The 14,918-nt window shown below is 36.5% G+C and overlaps 1 protein-coding gene across 3 annotated transcripts; it reads left to right on the top strand.

Annotated features, from left to right (window-relative positions):
* The first annotated feature begins 4,410 nt into the window (after window positions 1–4,410).
* Window positions 4,411–14,109, top strand: LOC120772664 (mucin-5AC-like). 3 transcript variants are annotated; one of them, XM_040101397.1, is made up of 5 exons: window positions 4,411–4,580; window positions 9,339–10,676; window positions 11,952–12,227; window positions 12,288–12,423; window positions 13,965–14,109. In XM_040101397.1, the coding sequence occupies exons 2-5, from the start codon at window positions 9,407–9,409 to the stop codon at window positions 14,029–14,031; spliced, it is 1,749 nt and encodes a 582-aa protein (XP_039957331.1). In that variant the 5' UTR covers window positions 4,411–4,580; window positions 9,339–9,406; the 3' UTR covers window positions 14,032–14,109. The 3 variants fall into 3 exon arrangements, with proteins under 3 accessions (XP_039957331.1, XP_039957332.1, XP_039957333.1); XM_040101398.1 differs by lacking the exon at window positions 4,411–4,580 and adding an exon at window positions 4,784–4,964; XM_040101399.1 differs by lacking the exon at window positions 4,411–4,580 and having other exon boundaries at window positions 9,264–10,676.
* The last annotated feature ends 809 nt before the right edge of the window (window positions 14,110–14,918 follow it).

Below are 14,918 nucleotides of genomic sequence, written 5' to 3'. Positions count from 1 at the left end.
GTATTCACATTTAATTGAAGTGTATGGAAACATTAAATTTTTCCCAATTCCAAAGAGTAAAATGCCTACAAAGTTAAAGTATCCAATATAATGGGTGAACCAAGTAGAGGTATTTTTTCTATAGCCTTTTTTTGAGAGATCACGTGTGAGCCGTGTCTAGCTGTCATGTCATTTTTGTTCAGTATTGCTTGGCATTTCATTATGAAAAGACTTACGACTGAATACAGTTTACAAATCGTTCAACTTTATTACGAAAATGCATGTTCTGTAAGGAATGGTATTTCACACGCTTCGCTCAACTTATGGTCAACATAATTGACCTACTGACATCACCCATCTTCAGACCCAGTATTCATTATTGGATTGGTCGACCGGACGGACCACGTCCAGCACATAATAAAAACAAGAAAAAACATTAGCTTCGGCTGCAGCTAGTATACCCTTCACAGGTGCATTTCTTTTAGTAACTATGTGTTCAGTTTATATCGAAGCTATATGCTATAGTAATCCGATTTGAATAATTTTTTCGGAGATTACATTGTTGCTTTGGAAAATAATCTATACCGAATTTCATGAATGTATCTTGTCAAATGTGAAAGTTTTCCATACAAGAAATTGACCCCTATCGTTCAGTTTATTTGGCAGCTATATGTTATAGTGGTCCGATATCAGCCGTTCAGAGAAATGAGTAGCTTCTTGAATAGAAAATGCCGTTTGCAAAATTTCAAAAGGATATCTTAAAAACTGAGGGACTAGTTCGTATATATACAGACGGACGGACGGACGGACGGACAGACAGACAGACGCACAGACGGACATGGTTAAATCGACTCAGCTCAACATACTGATTATTTATATATATACTTTATAGGGTCTCCCACGCTTCTTTCTCGGTGTTACAAACATCGTGACAAACTTAATATACCCTATCAGGGTATAAAAATATAGCAGCCGTAGCTGAGAGTGTACACGAAGACCGTGGAGAGTCGATTCGGCGCCGTTCGCAGCAACTCGGACTGGCGTATGAAACGATTTGGCGCATTTTTCGTCGAAATCTTAAATTGAAAGCGTACATATGTAATACAGCTTGTGCAAGAACTGAAGCCGCTCGACCTTCCAAAGCGACATCGCTTTGTCCTATGAGCTCTTGAAAAGTTCCAAGAAGATCCGACTTTTTCGAGTCTATTTTTATTCAGCGATGAGACCCATTCCTGGCTCAATGGGTATGTAAACCAGCAAAATTGTTGCATTTGGGACGAAGACCAACCTGAAGAGTTTCAAGATTTGCCATTTCATCCAGAAAAAACAACAGTGGGGTGTGGTTTGTGAGCCGGTGGAATCATCGATGCATATTTCTTCAAAAATTATGCCGGTGACAACGTAAACGTCAATGGCGACCATTATCGCGCCATGATAACCGTCTATTTGATACCTGAAATTGATGCCTGTGATCTTGGCGACATTTGGTTTCAACAAGACGGCGCCCCTTTACACACATCAATGGATTTATTGCGGAAACACTTCACTGAGCAGGTAATTTCAAGTTTTGATCTGATCGATTGGCCACTAAGATCGTGTGATATCAAACTTAGACTTTTTCCTCTGGGTATATGTAAAGTCAAAAAATTATGTGGAGGACCCCGCTTCTATTCCGGCCTTTGAACAATACATTACGCGTTTCATTCGGCAGTTACCCATTTCGACTGGTATCGAACGAGTCATCGAAAATTGGACTCAACGGATGGACCATCTGAGACGTAGCCGCGGCCAACATTTAAAAGAGATACTCTTCAAAAAATAGATATGCCAAAGAGTGTCCTTTCAAATGATAATAAACATTCCCCATTAATTTTGAAGCTTCTGTGTTTTTTTTTTTTTTTTTTTTTGAAAAAAGTAGGTGACCTCGAAATGTATCACCCTTTACAAGTATTAGTGCGTAATTTTCATTTTGAGTTTGGTGTTTCGTTGTGCGCAAAATAATTTATGACAAAATTATGGCTATAAATACATTAATTTTTTCCGTTATAGCTTTCTTATGGCTTTTGGCGCGTTTATTAGCATAAAACAAAAGCGCCGAGTTGAGAAAGCAAAGAATTACAACAAATGAACCCGAAGCTTTGGTTGGATTAAAGTGGTAGATAATCCTATTGAGTTAAAATTTTGGCTTCGGTAAGTTACAAAAACTCTTTTCACAACTTTGGTTAGGCCTCCTCTATTGGGATATGGCTCTATGGTATGGAACCCTAGTTATTGTCCGAATGAATGACAAGTTAGATTTTGTTCTAAAACAATTTTAACTTTTCGTTTTTTTATGGAATTTTCGATGGTATTCTAGCTTACATCTTCCTCCATACACAAATAGTTTAAAACACACCATACTTACAAGTCGCAAGTAAATGCTTGACATTATATTGCTTTTAAAAATCCTGAATGGAAGAATTTTGTGTCGTTATCTTTTGCCAGAAGTTCAATTTACTATCCCGGCTCGTTTTACGAGGCATCCTGACTGTAGAAGTCTTTTAGATCAAATTCTATACTAAACGAACCTTTCCGCCGCATATCACTGGACTTCAATTCAAATTCCTGCACATTCGATTTTTCACACTTTTAGCAATTAAAAAGACTAGACAATGATTGCTTCAAAGGTCATTGACCACAAAACGTTTTTGACCTTGCTATATATGTAGAAAAGGGTCAATTACCATGAATGGGTTGTTGACTGCGCTAAATGTAATCAATACAGTCATTGATCTTACCAAAGGTAATTGACCTTAGAAGGTTGTTGACTTCACTAAATTTTAATGAAGAAGTCTGACTAGTTTGTTTATAAATGTAAACAATAGGGCCCTTAACATCACTAGAAGCTTAATCTCGCTAAAGTTCATTAAACTAAAAATGGGTTGACCACGCTAAGAGTTAGCTAAGCTAGTACTATGTATATATGTCAGCTTTCATCTATAAATCTGATCGAAATTCAGTATATTGCGTACGTACATATATGTGGGGAAAGTAATTGTAGGGGCGGATACCTAAATAATGGGTGATTCAAGTTGATTTATTTTTTTCAATAGCCGTTTTTTACAGATCACGCGTGAGTCGTGTCAAGTCGTATGCGATTGATTTCTGTACTTATTAATGTTCATTTTGTAAGCCTATCGAAAGACTATATTTAAATATAAAAACTCCAAATTTATTTAAAAAAAATGTATTAATTTAACAAATGTGAGACATGTAATAAAATACATGTACTATGAAATCCCTCTATAAGAACAATCTTTATAGCCGGACATCTCCCATAACCGGACAAATTTCATGAACACAATGTTTTCATATAAAATCAAATCCTATAACCGGTTATGAAAACGTTCCAATGACCAGATTCGAACACTATTTGGATAATATTTCGTTCAAATGATCTCTGATAAACTGAAAAAACTACAACAAAATTTGTAGAGACTGTAAAAAAGGAAAAAAAAAAAGTAAAGTAAAGTATACAATTTATAATTCCTGTTTTTTTTTCTTATTAATTTATGGAATTCTGCCACAGTTTTTTCTAAGAACAATATGCAAAATGGTCATCGCAAGCAATTTAACTTGAGCTAGAGGCGTCCATTTCGCGATGACTCAGCGGTAACTAACTGTATAATTTTCATTCACTCACTCCTGCATGACATTGGTGCGCATTTATTAGTGCAAGATAGTTCTGAGTTGAACTTTCTGACTGTAAAAATGCATTTACACGTTTTTGTCACGCCCAACAACCCCCCCATATGTTAACAGCTCCCATAGCCGGACAAAAACACTGTGACGTTGGGTGTCCGGTTATAAAAAATTTCACAGTTTTTACAAAAATACGGGCAAAGAAGCATATCAAACAAAAAACGCTGTGGCAGTGGGTGTCCGGTTATGAGGAAGTTCACTGTATTTACAAAAATGCGCGCTAAGCAGCATTTCTATAAGAAAAGAAAGAAGCGGAAGTCAACTGCGCATGAGTCAGTTGACAGTTAGCGCAAGGTTGCAACGTAAGGGCTACCTGTTTGTAAGTTTTGTAAATAAAACCAACCACCACCAACAAGCAACCGTGCTTACTGTGACAGTGCTACGATAAATGTTTATTTACGCTTTTAGTGTTCTTTATTTGTTGAATATGTACATATGTGCATGTGTTGGTTTTCATAAAACTTCTTTCAGTGCTTTGGAGCTTCAGATAGTCGCGACCTCATGAACTCGTTATGCAACTTTCAATTATACTGTTATAATATTATGTTCCAATACTAACACGACACCCTAATGACTCCACATGTAGCAACCCAAAATCTTTCTTAGAATTGAGTGTACTCACGTAAACAAAGCAGAGCTTTACTGCTGTAAGTGCTGAGCTGATCGGTGACTAAGCTTAGTTTAATACGTGCACAGAAGTGCTAACGACTTTAGAATATTTTTTATAGCCATAAGCGCAGTCAGTATATTGTTAACACGCGCGGCAATTTACAAAAACAAGTAGTCAAGGCAGTGATTTACTCTAAGATAAATAGAATCAACAATTATTATAAAAAAAAAAAACATATGTGCATTAATATGTAAGTATTAGATAACAGTTAACCCATTGGAGTTTGCGCGGCTTCGTTGAATGCGGGAGAAATTATCATAATTAATTGCGGAACAATTAAAAAAGCAAATAAAAGCGTCTGGTTTTGATACTAATTAGCGGCAACTTCTCTTACTCACGCTCACGAGAGACATTCCTCTTCTTATCATTTTTTCAAAATTTTGTAAGGTTTATTTAGATGGTAATAATAATAATAATAGTACCCAACGATCACCCTCCTCCGCACAACCGACGCGAGGCGCGCAATCCGCAAACGACCGAAATTAGCGGAGAAAGTTTTTAAGCGTTGCGATTTTAAGCTGCTCAGCTACAGAATCAAAAACTTCCAACAGCCATAATTAAGAATTAGTTTAAAGTAAGTTTATGGGGATGTTCGAGTCTCAATCACTGCGGCAATATTGCAAAGCATCATATTCGACGCAAAAATTTATCAACTTTTGCGTATGTCAAACGTTCGAGCAACTCAAATTTTGACATTTCTTGCGCGTAAAAGTGACAAAATCGCCATAAACAAAATTTATGATGGAAAAAATGAGGCAAGCGAAATCGCTTTTTATTTTTTTTTTATAACTATTTATTATCATTAATTGTGTTTCACGAGGCATTCGAAAATGTTTTTTGTTGTTTTAAAGAAGTTTTGCGATTTTACTATTGCCCTCTTCTTTAAAATTTCAGTCATAAGTCACTTTTTTACGCAGAAAACTTTGTTTCCTTGCTTTTTTGCATTTAAGAAGCAAACTACACTCAATATCCATCAAGTTATCCACTGTTAAATTTATTAAAAATTAATTTTTAAGACTTCTTAAACTTCACTTATTTGATGCACCTGCACGCCGCGCAAAATATTTGCAAAATATTTATTTAAGTATCAGCTGAGTATCTGCAAAAAAACATCAGGGTTGCAATATTGTTGCAGTTATTTACTTGCTCGAACATCCCCTATTATTTTTAAAAGTTACTTGTTAAGGGTAAATAAAATATTTTTTTTTATGATAAAGAATTAGTGATTAATTAACAACCCAATTTATTGGGAATACAAACCACTGATGACTCAGTATGCACTTACACTCGCGCGAGTGTTTAAGAGCAAAAAAGAGTTGTATATTTAAAAAGTACAATTTATTCAAAGTTATCCGTTGTTTTGATTACGATGTTTTGCGAAATGACATATCGCGTCGAATCGAATTAGGATGTGTTGGATCGTTGTCGGCGCGGGTGGAACGATGATGATCGAAGCCAAAGTGGTAATTCCACGGCGCAGTATGAAGCGTTAGTGGATGGGCGACTTGTGTAGTACGAATATTAGATGACGAATGTGTCCGCTTTCCCTTTTGACCATCCTTTTTGTTGAGTGGGTTGATTGATGTAGAAGTGTGGTGAGTTATGTTGAGTGGTAATGTATTAGTGTAGTGTCATCAGATGGGGAATTGAGCTGTGTGCGCCAGTTTTTCCGGGCAGGCTGAACTCATTTAAACAATGAGTCTGTTAGATCAGATGTGCTGGAATGAGAGTTGAAATCGTGACATATACGCCAGAAAGATTCGTTTAACTCAAAATTTGTTATAGAAAATTTTAAAAGTAGATGTCTAAACTGCCTGGTTTGAGCGAATGTAAAACAACAGAGATGGACTACAAACTGACCCTGTCATAAGTTTTACAAGAAATATTTTACACAACACTGACGACTGTTTGTTTTATGACAGGAAATATTTTGTCTTGCCCTCGTTCACTACCAGACCCACTTGCTTCGCATCCTTTATCCATTCTGGAGAAAGCTGAACTAACGGCGCGGTTGTTGAGGCCAATGATATCGTTGTCATCGGCGTACACCAGCAGTTGTACACTCTTATAGAAGAGAGTACCTTCCCTATTCAGTTCTGCAGCTCGAATTATTTTCTCCAAGAGCAGTTTGAAAAAGTCGCATGAAGATGACACTAGCAAAGAGAAAATATTTTACAGTTTCTCTTTGATGAAGGAAAGAACGCAAGCGATAATTTACGATAACGTCAAGTGAAAACGGTCGTGGTCTAATTACGGTGAGTCGGCGCATGCCGTGGCTAAGTTACGATTGACGGCCAGTAATGTTTATCAATTTTCTCTTAAGCCTATAGGAATGGTATTGTGTTCCATCAGGACAACGTCAAGCCACACACATCGATGTGTATTCATCTCAAGAAAAGTTTTATTGTTCAAGTTTTTTGCTAATAGGGTTTCTATGAAAGTGGACCTAAACAAAGGCAATTTATCGAACGAACCGGTGTATTCTCGTATTTACCTTTATATTTGAACATTCGGGGGTTCACAATAAGCAGTTTTGTTTCTAACGCTTAAGCCTCTATTATTTTTAGCAAACTTCCATTGAAAGATTATGTTTACGAGGGTTGCCTTTTATATTTTGGACTACAGAACAAAAACAATTATAAACATTCAAAATCGCTTTATTGTTGTTCAGAATATTTTCCATTAAGATAACCCTTTGCATGGGTTTGAACCGATTGTCGAAGCACTTTTGCCACTCAGATTGAGGTATCTTCAGAGCATGCGTTTTGAACGCAAAAACCGCCTCTACGGTTGGTGAAAAGCGTTGACCTCTTAGTTTATTTCTTACGTACGTGGAAAAAAGAAGTCATTCGATGACAAGTCAAGACTGGTTTACTCATCAAATTCATATTTTGAGTGCCTAAAATCGATTGAATTCACCACAACAATGATAAACAATAGTACTTGATGGTGCTTAATCGCCAAAAATTGAATAAAGGGGTTACATGGGTTTCCTCAGGTGAAAAATAGCTTTTTTCAACATTTTTTTCTCATATCAAAAAATAAATGTTTTATTAGAATCTTTTGTTGTTAAAAACATGCGCTATAAACAAAGAAATTCTGAAAGGAAGAAAACTGTAAATTGGATTTTTAGCAGATATTTTTACAAAAAAATTAAAATTTCGCGAGATTCTTTTATTCAAATAGTTGTAATCGAAGAAAATATCCTTCGTCCAAGTCTTTAAGAATTGTATTTTAAGGATCTGTGTAAAATTTCTAGAAGGTCGGTTGAGTAGTTCTCGAGAAATCTTGCCAACCGACTTCAAAAACACAGAGAAAAAACGCGTTTAAAGTCGGCGCACTTAGCAGAGCTAGCCTCGAGCGCACAAGTTCTCAAGACTGTATCTTCGAAACTATTACTCGGTTCAAGTTTAGGTCATTCTAGAACTGTTGTAAAATTGATTAGGACTATAAAAAATTAAATTTTTTGAAAACCGTAAGTCCATGTAACCCCTTAAGTTCATCGAACGTCGATGTGAAGAATAATGTCGCGAAGTCTTCGCGATTAAATCAATTTTTTGGCCGAAGTGAATACAACAAAAACCGCTTGTATATCAAAACTTTCTGAGTATGTATAATATCAAAAATGTCAAACGGTAAAGTTGTGAGTCGCCAGTTTGGAACACTAGTGTTACCAAATACCGAAATATAAAAGGCAACCTACGTATTAGTAAAAAAATTATAGAGAAATTGATTATCTCTTCATTTTTACGTGTAATAAAAATGATTACGAAATAAAAGAAAAAAACGCTAGCTTCGTCTGCATGGAAGCTATAATACCCTTCACAAATACAAAATATTTCTTAAAAGAATTTGATTTTGATCGGTTCGTTTGATCGGCAGCTATATGCTATAGTGATTCGATCTAAAATATTTCTGCGGAGATTGCACCGTTGCCTTGAATAATAATACATGCCAAATTTTCTGAAGATATCTCGTCAAATGAGAAAGCTTTCTATATAGCACTTGATTCTGAGAGTGAGGTTAGGCTCGTTATATGTTTTTATACCCACAAAAAGGTTTAATAATAGGTTGTCAAAAAAGTCTTGCGGTATTTTCGCTAGTTGGCGCTGAAAGCGCGTAGTTCTAGTTTCATTTGTCGCATCGGGTCATGCTATACCTTTTTGGAAAGCTCATTTCACGCGCTAACACGTGTTTGATTGATTGCCGTTTCTTTTAAGTCGTTCGTGAATTATAGCGTCGCAAACATGGAGCAAAATAAAGAGAAAATACGACATATTTTACAGTAAAATAAAATTTGTGCAGTTTATGCACCCGATACAGTTTCCATTTCCACCTCACAAGGATGGTTTCAACGTTTTCGTTCTGGTGTAGAGGTAGTCGAAGATGCACCACGCCCCGGAAGGCCTGTCGTCGAAAATTGCGATAAAATCGTTGAATTGGTCGAAAGAGACCAGCATAGTAGCATCGGTCAAGAGCTGGGCATGAGTCATCAAAAATTCATTTCAATTTCAATAAAAAAAAAAATTCAATAAAAATACCGCAAGACTTTTTTGACAATCTATTATGTTGCCACGAAGTTCGTAACAGCCAGAAGTAAACTTCAGAGACTCAGCAGTATGAGCTGAGTGGATTTAGCCAGGCCCATCTGACCGTCTGCCTATATAAACGCGAACTAGTAGTCCCACAGTTTTTGTCATACAAACTGAATGATCGGAATAAGTTTTGTTTTCTTTTTAAAGAATAATTTGTATTTGTGAATGGAGGGAAGAGAACCGAAGCCAACGTTTTTTCTTGTTATTACTTCTTTTTCTGATAAGTAAATGGTAAACAGAAAAAAATTGGGTGTATTATTGCATTGTGATCGAAATGTAGCGTATCAATAGAACGAATATGCCTCGCATTTGCCTGTAGATAACACACGCTCTTATCTTTTCTTATCTTCTAGCACCCTTTTGTTGTGCACAAATTGTTAGTTAGTGAGTTGTAGACATTTCTTTGAAACAGCTGTGCAAAATGTTTAAAAAGAGTGCAAAGAAGGAACCAAATGATTCCAAAGAAGCTAAAAACAACGCCCTGGTGCTACAGGATCCACGCATGAAAGTGCGCACTGCCACTGCGCATTCGGAGACAACGAATACGACCGAAAAAAGTGCAACGATTTTCGACAATGAAAATAACAAAATGACTCATCAAACCGTCAGGCAAACGGTGACGAATCAAAAGACTGCTCGCGTCACTGAGATCTCAATACGTCGTACACCCACTAAAGAGGAATTGGCTGAGCTGTTAATGACGTCTGGTCCCTTTCCGAATTTCACCAATCCTACATCATGGACCAAACAGGAGACTACAGTTACGCAAACAAATGGCGGCACACAGACTTCCTTTCTGCAACAGCAAAAAATGAAATTCCAACAGTCGACTGGTACAAAAATGGGGTCGGGTGCGTCGTGGAGAGATTTCACCAGCAGTAAGCCAACAACAACAACGTTTAACGTTCATGTCGATAACTATGCTCCACAGTCGATGCTTAGGGCGCTGCCAGCGCTTCCCAGCTCAACGCCGCCGACTGGCTCATCATTGATGAAACCCATTCGCAGCACAACAACAACAACAAGCGTCTCTCCACTTGCAAATAGTTATAGTCGCAGTACAACAACAAGCGTCTCTCCACTTGTAAATAGTTACAGTCGCAGTCAAAGTGGCAGCGGCAGTAAGTTGGCCATCTCGAAAATAGGTACGAGCTCGAGTGACACCAGTATTGCAAGCAAAAGAGCCGCATTTTTTAATACCAATACACCAGCAACAACAATAACTCCAGCATATTCTAATACTAAATCAGCAACAACAATAACGCCAAATTATGTGTCGCCTTATGGCAATAGCGCGTATAGGCCACGTGACGCGATTAGTTACACCAAACCCACAACCACCACCAGTTCTATGTATCTCTCACCAATTTTGACCAGCACAAAACCGCTAACAACAAAGCCTTTATCGCAAAGCAGCAGCTTTACGCCAGCGATCAAGCCCTCGACGCAAACGTTGTCGCTGCCGCAAAAGTCACTAAGTGCCAGTGCAGTCCAAGTCAAGTCTAATCTAAAGCCAGGTTACGCTGTGATTTTCAATACCGTGGACTTTGCGGACAAGACGCGATTTGACAAGCGTGACGGCAGCGATTATGATGCGAAGCTCATAAAGGAAACATTGCTGAAGTACAAATTGAATGTGGACACTAAAAAGAATCCTACAGTCAACAATATCAAGGATACTATTAGGAAATGTGAGTAATTTCTTAACATTAACAAAAATAATTCGAAATTTTTTGATTAACCCGTTGGACAAATACATTACATTACAGCTGTAGATTGTAGCTATCCTCTATTCGGTTACCATCCTCTATTCGGAGAACATTTAAATTCTTTGCCGATATCTCTCAAAAGATCTGTAACGAAATCAGAAGCCAAACGACCACATTGGCAAAACGTATACCTATAGATCCCACTGAAGTTCTAAATTGCAGCGTCCTCTAATTAGTTTCGAAGCGAACCATATCCAAATTGATCAGGCCGCAATAAGACCAAATAATTGTCGGAAGCTGCAAACAAATTGAATGGCTTGAGGGACTAGGACAATTCTTTGACGAATGACGTACCTATTCCCATCTATTCTTCTATTCTCTTCTTTAAATCTTAACACCATTTAATCTTAAGAACAGTCAAATTGATTCCCAAATTGTGGGAGAGTGGTAGTAAAATGTTTAGCTCACAATATCTATGTGGCTCCAATTGCATTCGTTATGCAACTTCTCGTCAACTAATTATCCTTTGTAGAAATTTCCCGCGTCTCAGTACTAGATATATTATAGTTAGAATACCTAAATTTCTTCTCGAATATTTTGTAAATATTTTGCTGTCTCCTGACTAATACTAGCTGTTACCACACAAGCGTCCAAACTTAAGCCAATCTTAGGCCCATTGCATTCCAAACCGGTCCAGTAGCTGAGTGGATTTGATAGAATACCTCTTTTTTGATCAAAGTCGAAAGTCAGTCAGGAAGGCTGACCATTAATCCCATCACTCTCTTCATTTTGTCGACTCCACTTTACCCAGTTTATGAAGGTAGGATCTTAGATGTGTTTGTCCTGTGATAACTCCTACAATGTTACTTAGTGTATACTTACTTAAACATATAAGCTTTTGGAACAGTCCACCATTCACTACCCCAAAGGGAAACGGCATATTTTAGTTGCTGTTACACGAACTGAGGTGTTCGCCAAGAGCCCAACACCAGCTCGTCCGCCCTTTCATTTCCTTCTGTTCCTATATGACGGACGCAGATAATTTTTACCGAGAAAGTCTAGTTATTGCTTATCTACTTAGTATGGGCGCGACGCATAACCTTAACTGCCGCTAGACCATACACAAAGTATTAACTCTAAGTAACTCTGTATAACTCTCCACTTGGCTGACATCAAGAAAATACATATAAAATATGGCAATAATATAAATATCTTTGTACATATCACTAACTTTGTTATTTCTTTACATATTTCTAGTAACAACAAAGAATTTCAAAAATTATTCTTGCCTGGTAATTGTTATACTTAGCCATGGTAGTGCAAATGATTCGATTGCGGCCACCGATGGCGTCTACAATTTGAACGAAGTCATACTTTATCCAATACTAGATATACCAACGTTGAAGGACAAACCGAAAATATTCATTATACAAGCCTGTAAAGGTGACCTGGTACCGGGTGAATATAAAACAGATGCTTATACGACACGCGGACCGCCAACTGAAATATTGAAATGTTACAGTACTTTTGAAGGTAACAAAATTATAAATTAAAATGATAAGCAATGTATGCTCATATCCGATTTTCTTTAAGGTTATGTGTCATATCGCACCGACTCCGGCAGCCCATTCGTGCAAGCCTTATGTGATGAAATTAAGCTTAAAGGAGATAATACCAATATAGAGCAGCTCATGAAGAACGCCATAGCAACAGTGAAGACTAAAACAGCGTAAGTTATGTTTAAATGTTGTTTATTTACAAAGTTAAATTTTTTTTTGTGAGAGTTTTATTTGAAATTGTAACATGTGCGTTCACTAGTTTCAGGTTACTTTTAAATTATGTAAAGATAAGAAAAAGCTTTAAGATGTCATAAGGTTGACACTTGCCTTTCTACTTATTTTCTCTTGTTGTTTACATGAGTACTCCTCCAATTTGTTGTTCGTTTTGAATGTTTATACAAGTTCAAATAGACCTTAAATCCATTGTTGTATTTTTATGAAGAAGCCCTTTTTGTGGATGAAATATACACTAGTATTTAAAGCTACACATCGAGTTCCGAACGGTAGTAAACATTTCTCCAATTGTTTGTTTACAGCAGTTACTTAAGTCAGCACCCTTTAGTAGTGCGTTGCGATTTTTACAATGGATAAAAATATCGAACAAAGAATTTGTCTCAAATTTTGTATTTTTAACCAAATTTCGAAGGATGTGATGCTTGAAAATCGTCAGGAAAATATTAGAGAGATGGCAATAGAGCTCAACAGCTATCGCGAGTCCGTTGGAATGATTTTGGTTGATATTATGGGTATGAAACGTGTTCTTGCATGACTCGTCCCGATGCCGCTGAATTCTTTTAAAAAGAAGGCCGTAAACAGGTCTCTTTGAACATGCCTAATCGTGTGAAATCCGATACCAAATTCATGAAGAGCGTTTTAACTACCTATGAGCCAAGGATATTTGAGCTTGACTTGCACGCAAGTCAACAATCATCGAAAGGGAGAAAAAAAACAAGCCAAAACCACAAATGCTAATTGTTTTTTTGTGCGTGGTTTGATGAGAACATTCGTCGAAAATGGCCGGAATTGTGGAAAAACAATTCATGGATTATACACGATGATAATGCACCGTCGCATTGAGTCACGATTGTAACCGAATTTAAAGCCAAAAACGCAATGAATATTAACGAACAACCACCATATTCACCAGAATTGGCTCTATGTGATTTTTTCTTGTTCCCCAAACTAAAATTGCCGCTGCGTGGAAGATAAAACCAAATTCACTGAAGTTGCTGAAGGCCATCTCAAAAAGTGCTTATGAAAAGTGTTTCGAGGACTGGAAAATCGTTGGCATAAATGTATTACATCTGAAGGGCATTACTTTGAAGACAAAAAATAAATATTGATGAATAATTAAATATTTTCCGTTTTATCTAACTAGTTTTAAAAGCTCCCAGGACTTTTTAATCTTTTTTGAAAAAATTATGAATTCTAATATTTAGAGTTGTATAATTGTCATTTCAAATTATCTGTAATCAGCACAGGAGAGATATTTATCACCTACAATATTAAGTTCTGAAAAATATTTCATTGAACTTTACGTTATTATTATAAATCCTGAAAAGTTTGATTTTCGAGTGAACGCTTAAATTGTTAAAGGGTTAAAATTATAAAAGTAATAATAAAGACTCTCCAATAAACTGAAGCTAATCTTTATAATTTATAAGCTTAGACTAAAAAAACTAACTCTGATATTTTCCTTTTTCTTTAACAGTGCAAAACAAGTTCCAAGCATGACTACTACCCTCACAAAGCCGTTTGTTTTTGGAGATTATGTGTAAATTTATAATAACTGTTACTAACTTTAAAATTTTGACTGCTGGCGACAATGTCTTACTTATAATGTACAATAAATAATATTGTTCAATATAACTTCATTTATACTTATAAACAATTTATACGTAAAAATATAAAATAGCAAATGCATATATTAGATAAATAAAGTCAACTGAGATTATATTATATCATTGGAAGTAATTAGAAGCATATCTTAAAACACTGGAAAAGAAGTCTCAAAACTGAGCACTAAAATATTTCAATTTAGTCAGGCGATTACCGTAAGTGAAGTATATCGATAATGATGGAGCTTTCATTCTCGTCAAGGATCATACAAACTCATGATGATAATTATAGGTAATGTGATTCTTCGTTTCCAATATGATATTGAAACGAAGCGTTATTTCAGCATACATATAAAAGCACTTAAATACAACTACAGTTAACGTTAATTACACTCTTAATAACTCTTATTTCCTGCATGAGATTTTACTGGCAGCGGTCCACCTCCCCAAAGCGCCGTAAATTAAGCCGTTCTCACGACAGTCGGGTCTACGTATCCGGAACGGACAGGAATTTTTATCCAGCCAAAGACTGTCAACTCGGCATAATTCTGCCGCTACAACAACAACAACAACCATAAAATGAGCTTGAATTGACTGCCGCTGTTGAACACATCAATTCGTAAGGGCAGGTGATAGGACCCTTTTTGCCCCTAGCTACCTCTTACATACGTAGAGGACCCCACCGGTGTTTTTTACCTTTGATATTTTTAACAACAAATCTGAGATATCTTATTTGAAGGTCAAGTATTGGTTTGTTGGACGCCGTCCTAATGGTTCAAGAAAAACACACCCAAAATCACATTCAAAAAGTCTAAAAGTGACATTAA

This window comes from Bactrocera tryoni, chromosome 3, assembly GCF_016617805.1.
Source record: "Bactrocera tryoni isolate S06 chromosome 3, CSIRO_BtryS06_freeze2, whole genome shotgun sequence".
Taxonomy (NCBI): domain Eukaryota; kingdom Metazoa; phylum Arthropoda; class Insecta; order Diptera; family Tephritidae; genus Bactrocera; species Bactrocera tryoni.
The sequence above is the reverse complement of the archived record's forward strand: the minus strand, read 5'-3'. Positions and strand labels throughout refer to the sequence as shown.